The following is a 17,640-nucleotide window of genomic DNA, read 5'->3' on the forward strand; positions in this document are numbered from 1 at the left end:
TGCTTAGCTGGCGTGCTAGTTTGTGGCCTACTGTTGTTAGCCAGTCAGCTGTTAGCTGCGGCGCTAGCTCGTTGTGTTCACTAGGCTAGGAAACGTTAGCTTGTTGCTATCAGTCGGGCGGCTGTTAGCTTAATGCTACACTGTTGAACGTTACTGTGACTATAACATGCCTTAAACACTCTGACTACGACGTCATCTTTGACAGAGGATGTTAGTCGACCCTACACCCGGGTGCCATGCCAGCGAGGACTTCGTCAACATGGAGAACGGCGGCTGGGTGGCGTAGCGGACATTACCCTCGTCACCAACGCAGGAGATGCCGGGTTCGACTCGGTGTCCCGTTAACCAGTGTTGCAGTCCTTTCGGCCTGCGCTCAGGGTGGAGGTAGGAGTCCTGACCGGACTTTAAACACTTCTTCTTTCCTTCCCTTCTAAATGTTTTGTAGAAACGTGTGTTGCTGCAATACATTGAGGATACGACGCGTGTTGTGTGTGAATTGTCTTGTCACTGGTATAGCTTCTCTCTCCATAGAAAATCGGCGTTGTTTTTTACATGTGTAAAAATGAACTGGTTAGTTGTGATGAGAACATGTGTGTTCATGTAACGTTTGTAACGTGGGTGAACTCACAACTAAGTGGGTTAATTAACCTGTGAAGCTATGCTTAGTGACATGTGATTGAGGAATTAATCCTTTTCTCAGCCTGTGATGACAATGAACAGCATGTTCACATATTAACAGGGGTACCTGTTCAACCTGGTCGTATCAAGGGTAAGGTAGGAGGGGTGACCCCCCCGGTTTCCCTGGGGCTTCCCCCCCCTCCTCTCAGACATTGTTTACAAAATATTGTGTCACTGTGTTTGTGGGGATACGATGTAACCCTCAGCTTAAGCTGCTGGGGTTGTGCTTCCGCTTGAGAAACTATTCTTTTCCTAGGGAAAAGGTTGTTTGGTCACTTATCATGTGTGCTTAGCAAGGCCTGTGGCCAATACGTAATCAAGGACTTATGTCTCTCTCGTTATGAAAAACGGCGTTCCTCTGTAGTAAGAGTGTACTTTTGCCATTTTTTGTTGTGATGAAGGGTTGTGTGTGTCGTTGAGATCTACAACTGGGTTAGGTTTTGGCCCACAGAAGCACATGTGTAAGTCTGGTACCGGGGCTCTTAAAGGGGCCCTCTCTGTTCTGTGTTCTTTCCTTAGTAAAAATCAGATAGCAGGTTAGCACATGACCTATGTGAAGCTGTTAGATGCTTCATGTAGCATGCTATGACTGGGTCATGCTCTACTTTGTCATTACATCGTATCAGGGGTGAGGGGTCGTAAAGGGGTGAACTGGTAAACCTTTCCTCCCCTGTTCTGATTGGTCAGGGGTTAAAACCCCCTGTCCTTCAGGGTTCCTGTCACGTTGCTGTTCGGTACGTTACAGGGTAGGGGGGGGGGAGTTTCCTGGTCCCACGCCCTGAAAGATTGGGCGTGTGCACTGCGGAAATTCCCCCGCCATAGAGTACGTCACTGAGCGCGTTTCTATTGGTAAGACTTCCGTGAGTTGTTCAGGTTCCATGTTATGGATCTGTTTCAGGGAGTTGTCAGAGCTCCTCCTCACAAAGCTCCTCCTCAGGGAGAAGTGCCTTCTGTGAGTTCGGACCCTCCTTCCCAGTGAGGGAGCCTCCTCAGAGTTTCAGAGCCTCCTCCTCAGATTGTCAAGGTGAGTAGAACTTCAAAAAGGAGTTCTGCTCTATTGTATGTGTATTCGATTCAATTCGATTATTGAGTGTCTATTGGTTCAGTGCCTCCTCCTCGGAGAGCCCTAACCCAAGTGTTACATAGCTCAATGTTGCAATATTTCTTTTCAATCTATACAGCTCGCATGGGAAGTCTCTCTGAGGATTCCCGTCTCCTCCCTGTGGTGAGGGTGGCGGGATGTAAAAATGATTTTTTTTTTACCCTCAGCCGCGTCACGTGGGATTCATGTCAGTCTGTGTTTCTTTCTTTTTTAATAAAAGAGGAAAGAACATGAAGCACGACGGCTCCTTGTCGTTCTCCCAGGCGACTTGGAGGAACAATGTCTGGTGTCTTGTTAGATCAGATAGCAGGTTAGCACATGAGCTATGTGAAGCTGTTAGATGCTTCATGTAGCATGCTATGACTGGGTCATGCTCTACTTTGTCATTACATCGTATCAGGGGTGAGGGGTCGTAAAGGGGTGAACTGGTAAACCTTGATGCGTACATAGTGCTGGCTCGGGGTGTTTCTGATAAGAATCACGCATGAGGCTGGTACGCCTTGGTTGCTCGTTATTAAAACAGCGTTTTTATAGGGCAACTGGGATGGAGGTTTTCTCTTCCGAGCGCCTGTTGCTAGGTCTCGACGAATTCTCGTTCGTATCTGGGGGATGTTAACGGAATAGATCAAAAGCGCGGTACGAATGGGCGGGTGATGTTTTTTGCGACGCGGGTGGCAGGTGTGTCAGTTGTGGGGGGTCAACTGCACAGCTTACGAAGGTCGGCTCCAGGCTAGAATCCTTTTCGCTGCCCCTTAGCGGTGTGGAGGGGGTTCTAGTCTGATGCCCCACGATAACATTAGCTCCTCCTCAGTGAAGTCGTAGCTTTGTTTTCCTGGGACCGTGATTCCGAATCTGCGGTTCAATTCCCCGGGTCTCTGGACAAACGGATTACCCTCTGTCGCCGTGCTGGCCCCGCTTTTCAAGATGAAAAACACCCGGCGCGAGGGTGGTGAGCTTGGTGTTTCGTTATGAGAATATCTCCGGCTCAGGTCGGCTGCAGCCCGCGTACAACGAGGGGCTTGCTGCCGATACCGCTGTGTCTGGTAAACACCGTTCTGAAGAGGGGCGTGTGTTGCCTTTTTCCCTTTTTTCTTCGGACAAGAAGAGGAAAAGACAGAGGCTGTCTGAAGTGTTGGCCTGTATTGCTTTTTCTCACGTTGTGCAGCTTTCAGTAGTAGCCGCTTAGCTTGCCACTGCGTTAGCTGGCGGCTGCACTCGGCTGGAAACGTTAGCTTGATGCTATCAGTTAGCCTAGAGTTAGCTGTGTAGCTTATGCTACAACCATTGGTGCTAGCCGTGAGAATAGCGGGCCCTGGCACTCTGACTACGACGTCATCTCTGGCAGAAGATGTCGTCGGGCCTGCGCCATGACCGGCTGCAGGAGGGGGGCGTCACGCCGGCCATTGCCTCTTCTGGCCTTGCCAGCGAGAGGCCTTCGTCAACATGGTAGACCAACCTGTGTTATGGCCTTTCGTCCTGCGTTCGTTGGTGCAGGTAAGATGTCCATTGGCCATTACCCCACTCTTCCTTCCTCCCCCTCCCAAATGTTTTTGGTTAATAACGATGTCTTTGTTTAACAAAACATATGTTACTTCACTACATTTGGAGATACGACGTGTGGTGTGAAAATTGTCTTGGTCGCTTTGTATAGCTTAGGTTAGCGTTGGCCAAGGCTTATGTCTTCTCTCTACCTAAAAACAGTGTTGTTTTTTACGTGAGTAAAAATGAACTGGGTTTTTTGTTGTATGATGAGAAGTTGTGTGTGTTCATGTAACGTTTAGACAATGTGGCTGAGCCCACAACTGGCTGGGTGTTACCCTACAATGCTGTACATAGTGGCATATGATCGAGGGCCTGAGTCCCTCTCTTAGCTTGTTATTCTTTACTTGGGGGTAATGATCCTGGGCATGGGCCTGGTCCTTCTCCATTTGTTTCACTCCTCCCTCCCCCTGCTGGGCAGGGATGGGAGGGGGCTGTCGAGGTGGTTGCTGTTAACCCCTCTAGGCATCCCTGTGTAGGACCCGGTCCGCCAGGCCCAGGTCCGGACTCGTTCTCGTCAACCTGTTGGCCTGGGTTAACCCTTTGAAAACTGAAACACTTGTACTGCTTGTATAGCCTGTGTATACTCTCCCGTCCTCCTCTAGGGGGGTCCAGGGGGCTCGGGTCCTCCCCGGTTCTGATGGTTGTGAGGGGCCTCAGCGGGTACATTTGTCGAGCTTCTGCTCTGCTCAGCTCCTGTGTTCCAATAGAGCAGAGCGTAAGCTATACGATATATAACATAAGGTTATTCTATAACCCTAGTTATTCTGTAACCCTAGAGTATAGCGAGCGCTCTGCTCTGACTCACTGAGGACCCCGTGGTCTTCGCCTTCGGTGGTGAAAGACTTGGGAAGGAGCTGATGGTGTGGCCACGACCCCGCTTATGTAGAGGAGCGGATGTGGGTGTGGCCAGGCAGATGTGTGCATGTGGAGAAAATTATTCAATATTAGACTGGATAAAGGGATAGTTCCAATAGAGCAGAGCGCTCGCTATACTCATATAACTAGGGTTATAGAATAACCTTACGTTCTCACCAGTTCTTATGTACAGAATCCTCAAGAGCTCTAGTTTCACATGTTGCCGCAGCCATTATATATTAGTTCTAGCTTTAGAATTGAGCTCACTACAATTTCTAGCGTGGCCAGTGGGGTGGCCAATAGAATTTCAGGCCACTCCTTAAATTCGCCCATAGGTCCAGATCCAGGAAAGCTAGACTACTATTGCCCCCAGGACATAATCTGACAGGATCAACAGGGACCCCCAGGACTTACCTGCTAGGATGAACAGGGACCCTCCAGTCAGAGCCATCTTTCCTTTAGTCTGGTCGGAGGTTGAGCCTATCTTGGTACATTTCAGGCCCAGCACAGACACAAGGATGGAGGCCAGACCCAACAACAGAGATATGATCATCAGGGCTCTGCATGCCTGGACATGACCTGAGGAGGACACAAGAGGACATGACCTGAGGATATGACCTGAGGACATGACCTGAGGAGGACACAAGAGGACATGACCTGAGGACATGACCTGAGGACATGACCTGAGGAGGACACAAGAGGACATGACCTGAGGACATGACCTGAGGAGGACACAAGAGGACATGACCTGAGGACATGACCTGAGGAGGACACAAGAGGACATGACCTGAGGACATGACCTGAGGAGGACACAAGAGGACATGACCTGAGGACATGACCTGAGGAGGACACAAGAGGACATGACCTGAGGACATGACCTGAGGAGGACACAAGAGGACATGACCCGAGGAGGACACAAGAGGACATGACCTGAGGACATGACATGAGGAGGACACAAGAGGACATGACCTGAGGACATGACCTGAGGAGGACACAAGAGGACATGACCTGAGGACATGACCTGAGGAGGACACAAGAGGACATGACCTGAGGACATGACCTGAGGAGGACACAAGAGGACATGACCTGAGGACATGACCTGAGGAGGACACAAGAGGACATGACCTGAGGACATGACCTGAGGAGGACACAAGAGGACATGACCTGAGGACATGAATGAATGAATGAATGAATGCATGACTTTTATTTATATAGCACCCTTCACAGCACGAATGCACAGGGTGCTTTACACTACAGCTTATATAAAAAACACAACAAAACTAAATCAGAAATAAATGACAACAACAACAACAGACAGCAGTTAAAAAACAGTGAAACCAGATAAAAAAGTAGAAAAGAATTTTGGATAAAATAATGAGTCACTAATTAAAAAACAAAACTATAGGAACAGTGAGGACAAGAAAAAGTGCCTAAGTATGACCAAAGGCCTGTCTGAACAAATGTGTTTTTAGTTGTTTTTTTAAAAGAGTTTTCAGAGGGGGCAGTTCGCAGGTCTAGGGGGAGAGCGTTCCAGAGCCTTGGTGCTGTCACCTCGAAGGCTCGATCACCCCTTGTTTTTAGCCTGGACCTGGGGACCACCAGGAGGTGCTGATCGGCAGATCTGAGTGAGCGGGTGTTGGTGTAGGGATGGATGAGTTCAGTGATGTAGATGGGGGCCTGACCGTGAAGTGCTCTGAAAGTGAAAGTGAGGACTTTGAAGTGAATTCTATAGTGTACCGGGAGCCAGTGCAGGGATTTGGCCTTGTGAGTAGCCTGGCTGCAGCATTGACATGAGGATGACACAAGAGGATATGACCTGAGGAAAAGACAACAGGTCACCCAGGAAGAGATTGGAGGACATAACCTGAGGAGACATGGCCTGAGAAAAAGAGTCCAGAGGACATGACCTGAGATAGAGACCAGAGGACCTGAGATAGAGACCAGAGGACATGACCTGAGATAGAGACCAGAGGACCTGAGATAGAGACCAGAGGACATGACCTGAGATAGAGACCAGAGGACCTGAGATAGAGACCAGAGGACATGACCTGAGATAGAGACCAGAGGACATGAGATAGAGACCAGAGGACATGACCTGAGATAGAGACCAGAGGACATGAGATAGAGACCAGAGGACATGACCTGAGATAGAGACCAGAGGACATGACCTGAGATAGAGACCAGAGGACATGACCTGAGATAGAGACCAGAGGACATGAGATAGAGACCAGAGGACATGACCTGAGGTAGAGACCAGAGGACATGACCTGAGATAGAGACCAGAGGACCTGAGATAGAGACCAGAGGACATGACCTGAGATAGAGACCAGAGGACATGAGATAGAGACCAGAGGACATGACCTGAGATAGAGACCAGAGGACATGACCTGAGATAGAGACCAGAGGACCTGAGATAGAGACCAGAGGACATGACCTGAGATAGAGACCAGAGGACCTGAGATAGAGACCAGAGGACATGACCTGAGATAGAGACCAGAGGACATGAGATAGAGACCAGAGGACATGACCTGAGATAGAGACCAGAGGACCTGAGATAGAGACCAGAGGACATGACCTGAGATAGAGACCAGAGGACCTGAGATAGAGACCAGAGGGTCGGCGCGACTTCCGGAGCGAGAGTTCTCCTCCGCTCCAATCCGCTCCGGGCCGCTCACAGTGGTTTAAAACTGATGTAATATACATGTAGTACAATGCCAAAGCAACAGGTGGCGATGTACAAACATGAAGGCCATTTTCAACCAATGAAAAGGGTGAACCGTCACTAACATCCTGCTAGACCAAAGTATATTCCGCCATTGTTGTTGATGTTAGCTTACATGCTAACGTGAATGGCAGCGACCATAGAATTGTGGCTGGGCTAGCTACCATCGCTTAGTAGAGCTAGTTGAATGGATATTACGTTATTTAACATTGCAGAATGGGTACAATTACAATACGGCTCAATACAAACAATTGTTAAGGGGCCCAGGGGGTGTAGACTGTTGTAGTTTGGTCAAATCAAGCTAATTTACATCATGCTCCAAAAAGAAAAGAATTCTGCCGAGCGAGCTGTGGAGCGATGTGGAGCGGGGAGCGCTTGATTCGTAAATGAAGGTGAGCGGGCGGAGCGCTGAGCGGCGTGGCGGCGGGATCAACATGAGCGATTAGCGGAGCGGAACAAGCCGTCTAGAGCGAAGAGCGGATTTCTCGTCCGCGCCGCTCCGCTCACATGCTCTGACACACACACACACACACACACACACACACACACACACACACACACACACACACACACACACACACACACACACACACACACACACACACACACACACACACACACACACACACGCACATGCACCCCTCCCTTCTCTTCCTTTGTCCATGAGGGGTATAAATGTCATCCCTGTGTCTTCATTCTGAGCGAGAGGCTGAGCCCGTGGGCTGCAGGAGTTCTGTTCTCTGTGTGTTCTTGTGTCGAACACAAGAACACACAGAGAAATACAACTTTGTTGCTTGAATTTCTGGTCAGCTGGTCCATACATATCAATCCAAAGGACTTGGGTGGATGAATTCCCTTTCAATACCTGGGTTCCATCCTAGAGGCAAATCTTTCCTGTGACAAAATTCCATCCAATGTAATAAAAAAAGTCAACCAACAAACTAGATTCCAGTACCGGATCTCCTCTCTGGTAAACAATAATACCCTGAAGACTCTGGCAGGAGCACTCATTCAAGGGTACTACGACTATGCTTGCACCTCATGGTACCAAAACACCTCAAAGGCACTAAAAACAAGATTACAAACATCACAAAACAAACTGGTCAGACTACTACTTGACCTTACTCCTAGAACCCACCTCACCCCTGCCCACTTTGACTACCTAGGATGGCTTAGAGTAGACGACAGTACAGCAACTTGCAATGGGCCTGGTCTACAAGATACACTACACCACACAGGTACCCATGTACATGTCGAAATACTTCCCAAAGGTCAGTGAATACCATGCCCATAACACCAGAGGGAGTTCCACAAATCATGTGCAACCCAGATTCGGCACAAACAAGGGACTAAACACATTTCTCAATTATGCCACAACAATGTGGAACGCCCTACCCACAGCCGTAAAAAGATGTGAATCCCTACCCACATTCAAAACCACTCTTAAAGAGCACCTATGGGAGGCTGCAATCATTCATTCATTCAGACATGCTGGTATAAATATACTATACATGTTGGTATAAATATACTATGTTAGTAGTAAGACATACTGGTATAAATATACTATGATAGTAAGACATGCTGGTATAAATATACTATGGTAGTGGTATAACTAGTAAGAGTAGGTATGGGATATATATACAGATATGGATATATACAGTACATCACTAAGCCAATGTTCAGTCCTGCAGTGTTTTAAACAGTCCACCATCATCCAGTCCCAAAATCCACCAAAATAACCTGCCTCAATGACTACAGACCATGCAGTACCATGGAAAATAATTAATACCATGGCAGTATCATGGAAAATAATTTATACCATGGCAGTACCATGGAAAGTAATTAATACAATCAAATCAAATCAAATAAAATGTATTTGTAAGGCCCGACAACACACGTTAATGTCCCCATGGGCCGTACACGTCTTCTTTAAACAAGTCAAGAAGAAACATAACAATAAGTCAAGAACAGAACAAGAACACCATAAGGTCCAACAAATTTAAAATAAATGCAAATAAATGAAAGAATGCAAGCACTCCCAGACAAAACTCTCAAAAACTCACAAAAACCTAACAATAGGGAAAATGCTCCACAGGCAGTGTGGAGGAGAGGGGGGATCTCCCTTCTTAGATGTCGGTGATAGTAGTGTTGCAGACTAACAGTTGGTAAGCATGCACTCAAGTGTGTAGTGAAACACAGATGAGTGCATGCAATAGCAACTGAACATTTTGAAAGATTAAAGATAAGAGCTGATAGCGATAGTAACTGAACATTTTGAGAGATTAAAGATAGAGCTGATAGCGAATCTATTTGAGGCACAGGGGCGGCGCAAAGAGGGTCGCATCCTCCCCGTCTTAATCACAGGACATTCAACACTCCGGCCATTGCTCTGAGACAGCCGGAGACAGGGAGATAGGGGGCGGCGCAGAGAGGGTCGCGACCTCCCCGACATCATCGCGTGACAATGGCAGTACCATGTTAAATAATTAATACCATGGCAGTACCATGGAAAATAATTAATACCATGGCAGTATCATGGAAAATAATTAATACCATGGCAGTACCATGGAAAATAATTAATACCATGGCAGTACCATGGAAAGTAATTAATACAATGGTAGTACCATGTTAAATAATTAATACCATGGCAGTACCATGGGGAATAATTAATACCATGGCAGTACCATGGAAAATAATTAATACCATGGCAGTACCATGGAAAGTAATTAATACCATGGCAGTACCATGGAAAGTAATTAATACCATGGCAGTACCATGGAAAGTAATTAATACCATGGCAGTACCATGGAAAGTAATTAATACAATGGCAGTACCATGGAAAATAATTAATACCATGGCAGTACCATGGGAAATAATTAATACCATGGCAGTATCATGGAAAATAATTAATACCATGGCAGTACCATGAAACATAATTAATACCATGGCAGTACCATGAAACATAATTAATACCATGGCAGTACCATGAAACATAATTAATACCATGGCAGTACCATGGAAAATAATTAATATCATGGCAGTACCATGGAAAATAATTAATACCATGTCAGTACCATGACACATAATTAATACAATGGCAGTACCATGGAAATTAATACAATGGCAGTACCATGTTAAATAATTAATACAATGGCGGTACCATGGTAAAACTGAACATATGGGCGCGACAGTGGCTCAAGAGCGGTCGTCTGGTAATTGGAAGGCTCCCGGTTAAATTCCCACTTCTCCCGGTAGCGTGTCAAAGTGTCCTTGAGCAAGACACTTAACCCCTAACTGCTCCCAATGAGCAGGTTGTGGCACCTTGCATTGTTGCCTTGTTGCCTTGTTGAGTTAGGAGGCTGGTGGTGTTTTCCCAGCATATGCCGTAGCCGCTTGGCCACCCCAACAACAGCCTGTTCAAGCTGCTGCGGTCAGGCAAACTCCTGCGAACACCAGCAACTAGGACAGAGAGACTTCGGCTCAGCTTCTTCCCCCAGGCCATCAGAGTCTTGAACACTGAACTCTCCACACACAAGCACACATGAGCACACACACAACACACACACACTGTATACGCTCACACACTAACAGTCACTTTAGCATGAACACACACACACACACACCAGGGTTTCCGTTAGAAAAAATTGTTGCCGGTCTCCGTGACCTGCAAGATTTCAATCTACCGGACAAATGAGATTAATTCCGGTCATAGTTTATTGAGCTTTAAAACAATTGAATAAAGAATGTCATCCTCAAGGCATGTAGATTTATAATATTATTACTTAAAACTATAGGCTACTTTTGCGTATACAGTCATTAATATATTCCAAATAAAATAAGTCCCTCGATACTCCGTGCTGCTGCTGACTTGAAATAAAATAGACCGCGTATGTGGGCAGTCGGTCCGACACTAAACAGCAGTCTGTTATAATCACATTTTTATGAGCTAACGAATTCCGTTATATTGGACATTTGTATTAATTATATCAAGCGAAGAACTGAGAAATTTTGCAGAGAGACGGCAACATTATTGTGGGTTTGCGTGATGTATATATCCACCTCCCAACGACTTGGTGCTGGTCATAATGTCCGGTGAAAACAACTCCCTCCAAGCACAACTTGACCACCCGAACCGTACCAAAACAGGCCAAAATTAAATAGCCCATGCGACGAACGATTCATTACATTCGTTTCATCGTTGCTCCACCAAGCAGCCGGTCCAACAATGAAAGCTGTTATCAGCGCGAGCCGGCCGCAGTTAGTTTGCAAGAAGCATCCAGCTGCAGACCCGCAGAGCAGCTTTCCAGGTCTGGGGACCGCACTGTGCCAGCAAAGCTGGTGGGTTCTGTGGGTCTGCAGCTGCATGCCTTCCGCAAATCCAGCAGCAAGCTCTCGCTGAGCGAAGCAACGACAACAAACGCAATGATTGTTTCGTTCATCGCATAGGCCACCCAACTCCAGCCCATCCAAATACAATTCAAATAATCAAACTGTGCCCAGAGGGAACTATTTTCACCGGACACTATGACCGGAGAGATTAAATATGTCGGACTTCAACAGATTTTGCCGGCCAAATACCGGTAATTACCGGCTAACGGAAACGCTGACACACACACATGCTGCACACGCTCACACTCAACGGTCACTTTACACAATGAAAGGTCACTTTAAAAACAAGAACGGGAGTGGTTCTTGTATAGTAAATAGATGGATATAGCAAGCTAGCATAAGGACACATAGTATAACTGTAGATTGTATAGTATAGCATTGCATAGTAGTGTACATAAGACCCAGTGCCTCATCCGTAGGACCTTAGCATGTCTTAACATGCTTTTTGTAAACTGTATGTACATATACCTGTTATGTCTTATTCTTATTACTTGCACAAATGTCTTATTCTCATTCCTATTCTTATTACTTGTATTATTGCACAATCGTTGCGGGCATGACCCCCCGCATTTCACTGTATGCTTGTATGCTGTGACAAATAAAACTCTTGACTTGACTTGACTTGACTTGACCTACCTGGCAGGGCCAGTAAGGACTCAAAGTCCCGGCAGTTCTGGATGCCGGTGCTGTCCTCTGCGCAGGAGTGCCACAGGTTCTGGAACTGACGAATGGAGATGATGACGCTGCCGGAGACGCTGCTGACCTTCCAGTAGTCGTTGGCCAGAGACGCCCCGGTCAAGAGCCAGCTGCCCACGCTCAGGAGGAACCCTGTGAGCTCCAGCGCTGTCGCCATGCTCACCCGGTGTCTGTCTGTCTGCCTGTCTGTTTGTCTGTCTGTCTGTCTGTCTGTCTGTCTGTCTGTCTGTCTGTCTGTCTGTCTGTCTGTCTGTCTGTCTGTCTGTCTGTCTGTCTGTCTGTCTGTCTGTCTGTCTGTCTGTCTGTCTGTCTGTCTCTCTCTCTCTCTCTCTCTCTCTCTCTCTCTCTCTCTCTCTCTCTCTCTCTCTCTCTCTCTCTCTCTCTCTCAGCAGCAGCTTGTAACGACGTTATAATCCTCTTGTTAGTTCCCAGTCTTCTGAGCGTCTGCTGTGTACTTCCAGGTAGGGGCCGTTTAACACTTTGCTCGGGGGCCATAAAACAATAAAACATACGCTCCTCCTCTGATGACAGTGATGTTAATCATCACACCGGCTTCACTGTGCACCTCAGACAGCTAATGGTCCTGGCTCCCCCAGACTGAAAAAGACCCCCGCTACAGATCTACGAGTTCTGTTCAAAATATCATGTTTTTATGAATCGTAGTTTATGACTTAAAAACTGGACTATTGGCGACTTAATGAAACAGAATCTCGAGTAATATACAGTAACACTATACAGTAAGTGAAGAAGGATGGACTGCATTTATACAAAGCGCTTTACAACTTATGCCTCACATTCCCCCGTTCACTCACGGCAGCGGCAGAGGCCACCATGCAAGGTGCCGACCTGCTCATCGGGAGCAGTTAGGGGTTTGACACGCTGTCTGTCGGGAGGAGCGGGGATCCAACCGGGACCACTGTCGCCTCGTGATGAGGACTCTGATGACTCCGATGACTCTGATGACTCTGATGACTCTGATGACTATGATGACTCTGATGACTATGATGACTCTGATGACTCTGATGACTATGATGACTATGATGACTCTGATGACTACTCCGATGACTCCGATGACTCTGATGACTCTGATGACTCTGATGACTCTGATGACTCCGATGACTCCGATGACTCTGATGACTATGATGACTCTGATGACTATGATGACTCTGATGACTCTGATGACTATGATGACTCTGATGACTACTCCGATGACTCCGATGACTCTGATGACTCTGATGACTCTGATGACTCCGATGACTCTGATGACTCTGATGACTCTGATGACTCTGATGACTCTGATGACTATGATGACTCTGATGACTATGATGACTCTGATGACTATGATGACTCTGATGACTACTATGATGACTATGATGACTGATGACTACTCTGATGACTATGATGACTCTGATGACTATGATGACTCTGATGACTATGATGACTCTGATGACTGAATGAATGAATGAATGAAAACTTTATTAACAGATTGCAGAATGGGTACAGTACAGTACAGCTCAATACATACAATTGTTAAGGGGATGCAGACCAGAGAAAGACTTTCGTCTTGTTTACATCAGGGTCCCCCATTTTCAATTCATCGTAAAATGACTACTATGATGACTATGATGACTATGATGACTATGATGACTATGATGACTATGATGACTCTGATGACTACTATGATGACTATGATGACTCTGATGACTACTATGATGACTCTGATGACTACTATGATGACTATGATGACTCTGATGACTACTATGATGACTCTGATGACTACTATGATGACTATGATGACTATGATGACTCTGATGACTACTATGATGACTATGATGACTATGATGACTCTGATGACTACTATGATGACTCTGATGACTAGTATGATGACTCTGATGACTCTGATGACTCCGATGACTCTGATGACTCTGATGACTATGATGACTCTGATGACTCTGTGACTCTGATGACTCTGATGACTCTGATGACTCTGATGACTAGTATGATGACTCTGATGACTAGTATGATGACTCTGATGACTCTGATGACTCCGATGACTCTGATGACTCTGATGACTATGATGACTCTGATGACTATGATGACTCCGATGACTCTGATGACTCTGATGACTCTGACTACTCTGATGACTCTGATGACTCTGATGACTCCGATGACTCTGATGACTCTGATGACTCTGACTACTCTGATGACTCTGATGACTCTGATGACTCTGACTACTCTGATGACTCTGATGACTCTGATGACTCTGATGACTCTGATGACTATGAATGTAAGCAACGCTCCAACTTACAAACTTTAGATAATTAGGTCTAAATATTGCTCATCAAATGGACTTGATGCGGTTCTTCGTTGACCATAATCACATGGCGGCCATTTTGCTCTTACGTCACGCTCAGTTTGGGGTTCCGTTCAAGGGTAGAATGGAATCCCAACCTGAGCGTGACCGCCGTATGAACGCGGTGAATTGCAAGGATTCGTCATGAGAATAAAAAACATAGAAGGTCTGAGGTGCGTCTGTCAAATATTGACTCAGCATTGATACTTGTGAGATTTACGAGCGCTTTTACGCCTCTGACCTGAAACTATGACTGATCCTGGTCGATACACATGATAACAGCTCCTCACCTACTGGCCTCGTGCAGCTGCCGACCTTCAGAGAAACATCGAACACGTTCTCTGGACGTTTGAAAGCTTACTTTCCACTTTGAGTGACTGTATTATTGCCTCTCGCAATATTACATGTTTATGAATATTTTGTGAGTTTTATTTGAGGTATGGTAGCGTACGTTCAGACGAATGTACTGTTAGAGAGTAGCCTATACCCACTTTAGACAATACACACCTGTATTAGACCTGTATTAGACCTGTATTAGACCCAGGGGTGTAAAGTACTTGAGTAGTTGTACTTTGTTACAATACTTAAGTAGTGTTTTGGGGGATTTATACTTTACTCGAGTATTATTAGGTTTGTATACTTGTACATGTGTGTGTGTGTGTGTGTGTTTACTTTACATTTCAGAGAAAACTCTACAAAGTACAAAGTACAAATCTCACAGGTCCAACCATTTGAATTAGTATATTTGTTTCTCTGGCCGAACTAACGTTAATGTTATTAATCCTACGGCCGCACTTTATTTAAAAACAGCCAATCAAATCTCCATCAATGGAAGATTAACCCGCCCATACCCATGCTGATTGGTCCTTGTGCAAGACTAGAAAAAGTGGGGATCTTTGATTAAACACCTGCTATCAGAAGAATAGACAGTCAGAGTGATGAGCTACAGAAGATGGCCACAAATGATAGTACGAGTGATGAAGAGGACGAAACGGAACATTTCATTCCCCCGGAATAAAAAAAAAGTTGTTACTTTTACTTTTTAGTACTTCAGTACATTTAAAAGTAGAAACTTTTTGACTTTTACTCAAGTGTGTTTTTAGCCAGATACTATGACTTTTATTTGAGTACGATTTTGAGACAGTACCCATACTTTCACTTAAGTATAATTTATGGGTACTTTTTACACCCCTGATTATACCTGTATTAGACCTGTGTTAGACCTGTATTAGACCTGTATTAGACCTGTATGAGACCTGTATTAGACCTGTATTAGACCTGTATTAGACCTGTGTTAGACCTGTGTTAGACCTGTATTAGACCTGTGTTAGACCTGTATTAGACCTGTATTAGACCTGTATTAGACCTGTGTTAGACCTGTATTAGACCTGTATTAGACCTGTGTTAGACCTGTATTAGACCTGTATTAGACCTGTATTAGACCTGTGTTAGACCTGTGTTAGACCTGTATTAGACCTGTATTAGACCTGTGTTAGACCTGTGTTAGACCTGTATTAGACCTGTGTTAGACCTGTGTTAGACCTGTATTAGACCTGTGTTAGACCTGTGTTAGACCTGTATTAGACCTGTATTAGACCTGTGTTAGACCTGTGTTAGACCTGTATTAGACCTGTTAGACCTGTATTAGACCTGTATTAGACCTGTATTAGACCTGTATTAGACCTGTATTAGACCTGTGTTAGACCTGTATTAGACCTGTATTAGACCTGTGTTAGACCTGTATTAGACCTGTATTAGACCTGTGTTAGACCTGTGTTAGACCTGTATTAGACCTGTATTAGACCTGTGTTAGACCTGTGTTAGACCTGTATTAGACCTGTGTTAGACCTGTGTTAGACCTGTATTAGACCTGTGTTAGACCTGTATTAGACCTGTATTAGACCTGTGTTAGACCTGTATTAGACCTGTATTAGACCTGTATTAGACCTGTATTAGACCTGTATTAGACCTGTATTAGACCTGTGTTAGACCTGTGTTAGACCTGTATTAGACCTGTGTTAGACCTGTATTAGACCTGTATTAGACCTGTATTAGACCTGTGTTAGACCTGTATTAGACCTGTATTAGACCTGTATTAGACCTGTGTTAGACCTGTATTAGACCTGTGTTAGACCTGTGTTAGACCTGTGTTAGACCTGTATTAGACCTGTATTAGACCTGTTAGACCTGTATTAGACCTGTATTAGACCTGTATTAGACCTGTATTAGACCTGTATTAGACCTGTGTTAGACCTGTGTTAGACCTGTATTAGACCTGTGTTAGACCTGTATTAGACCTGTATTAGACCTGTATTAGACCTGTATTAGACCTGTATTAGTATAGACTATAGATTCTTTCTAATTTGATAACATTCATATTCTAAATAGGCCCAAGTTTATTCCGTGTTGCAGTGTTTGCTGATATCATTACATATTACTTGGGCCCAAGCTGTTCCCCTAGCAACAGGTCTACACTGACCTCCTGACCTTTCACTACACCACGGCAAGTGATCCCAAATCAAATGTGATTGTACTTGAATGAATTGCAATAAATCCCTGCTGAAGGCCTCTCACCTGGCAGTCCGAGGACCGTCTTGTACTTGTTGCACTGGATGGAGCCCATGGAGGTGGCGGCGCAGGACATCCAGAGCCCCTCGAACTGCCACTGGCTGGAGGTCACGGACTCTGCCTGGCTGCGGATCTTCCACACGTGAGAGCTGGTGCAGCTGGACTGCAGACACCAGGACGCCACGCCCAGAATCAGACCCAGGACCTGGAGGGCTAGAGCCATGCTGTCTGGGAGAATGGTGGGGTAGTAGGTCAAAAGGTTGTGCTCAAACCACCGGGAGTTGAGGTGCTACTTAAAGGAACATGCCAACGTTTTTTGGGAAATGTGCTGTCTTCTCCAGCGTCGGCTGCAAGCTAGCTTAGCTTAGTTTAGCACAAATGAATGGAAGCGGATACGGACCAGCTAGACCTAGCTGTTGAGCAAAAACACCTCTACCAGAGTTTAAAGCTAGGCTAGCTGGTCCGTATCTGCTTCCATTCATTTGTGCTATGCTAGGCTAGCTTGCAGTCGGATAGCTTTCTACTGAAAGCACAGAGAGGACATTGGTATCTATCTTCTTGTCTGACTCTGGAGAAGAAGGTAAGCGCCTCAGTTAAGACCTTCATCAGTCCAATGGAAACAGAAAGACACTACAGGGACTAGTTGTTAGAAAGCTGCATGATACACTGTTGCATATGATACAATGTTGCTTAAATACAATGTTGCATATGATACAATGTTGCTTAAATACAATG

At 45.6% G+C, this 17,640-nt stretch overlaps 1 protein-coding gene across 1 annotated transcript in view; it reads right to left on the reverse strand.

Annotated features, from left to right (window-relative positions):
* The window catches only part of LOC311224728 (claudin-19-like), a gene marked incomplete at both ends in the record, with an annotated part of 28,357 nt that extends 11,229 nt beyond the window's left edge, over positions 1-17,128 (reverse strand). The window contains 2 exons of the mRNA XM_084309821.1: positions 4,592-4,756; positions 16,912-17,128. Coding sequence (XP_084165947.1) covers positions 4,592-4,756; positions 16,912-17,128 — 382 coding nt within the window. The remainder of the gene's footprint in view (positions 1-4,591; positions 4,757-16,911) is intronic.
* Positions 17,129-17,640: the final 512 nt, after the last annotated feature.

This window comes from Notolepis coatsorum (assembly GCF_963971535.1).
Source record: "Notolepis coatsorum genome assembly, chromosome: 1".
NCBI classification, from domain to species: Eukaryota; Metazoa; Chordata; class Actinopteri; order Aulopiformes; family Paralepididae; genus Notolepis; species Notolepis coatsorum.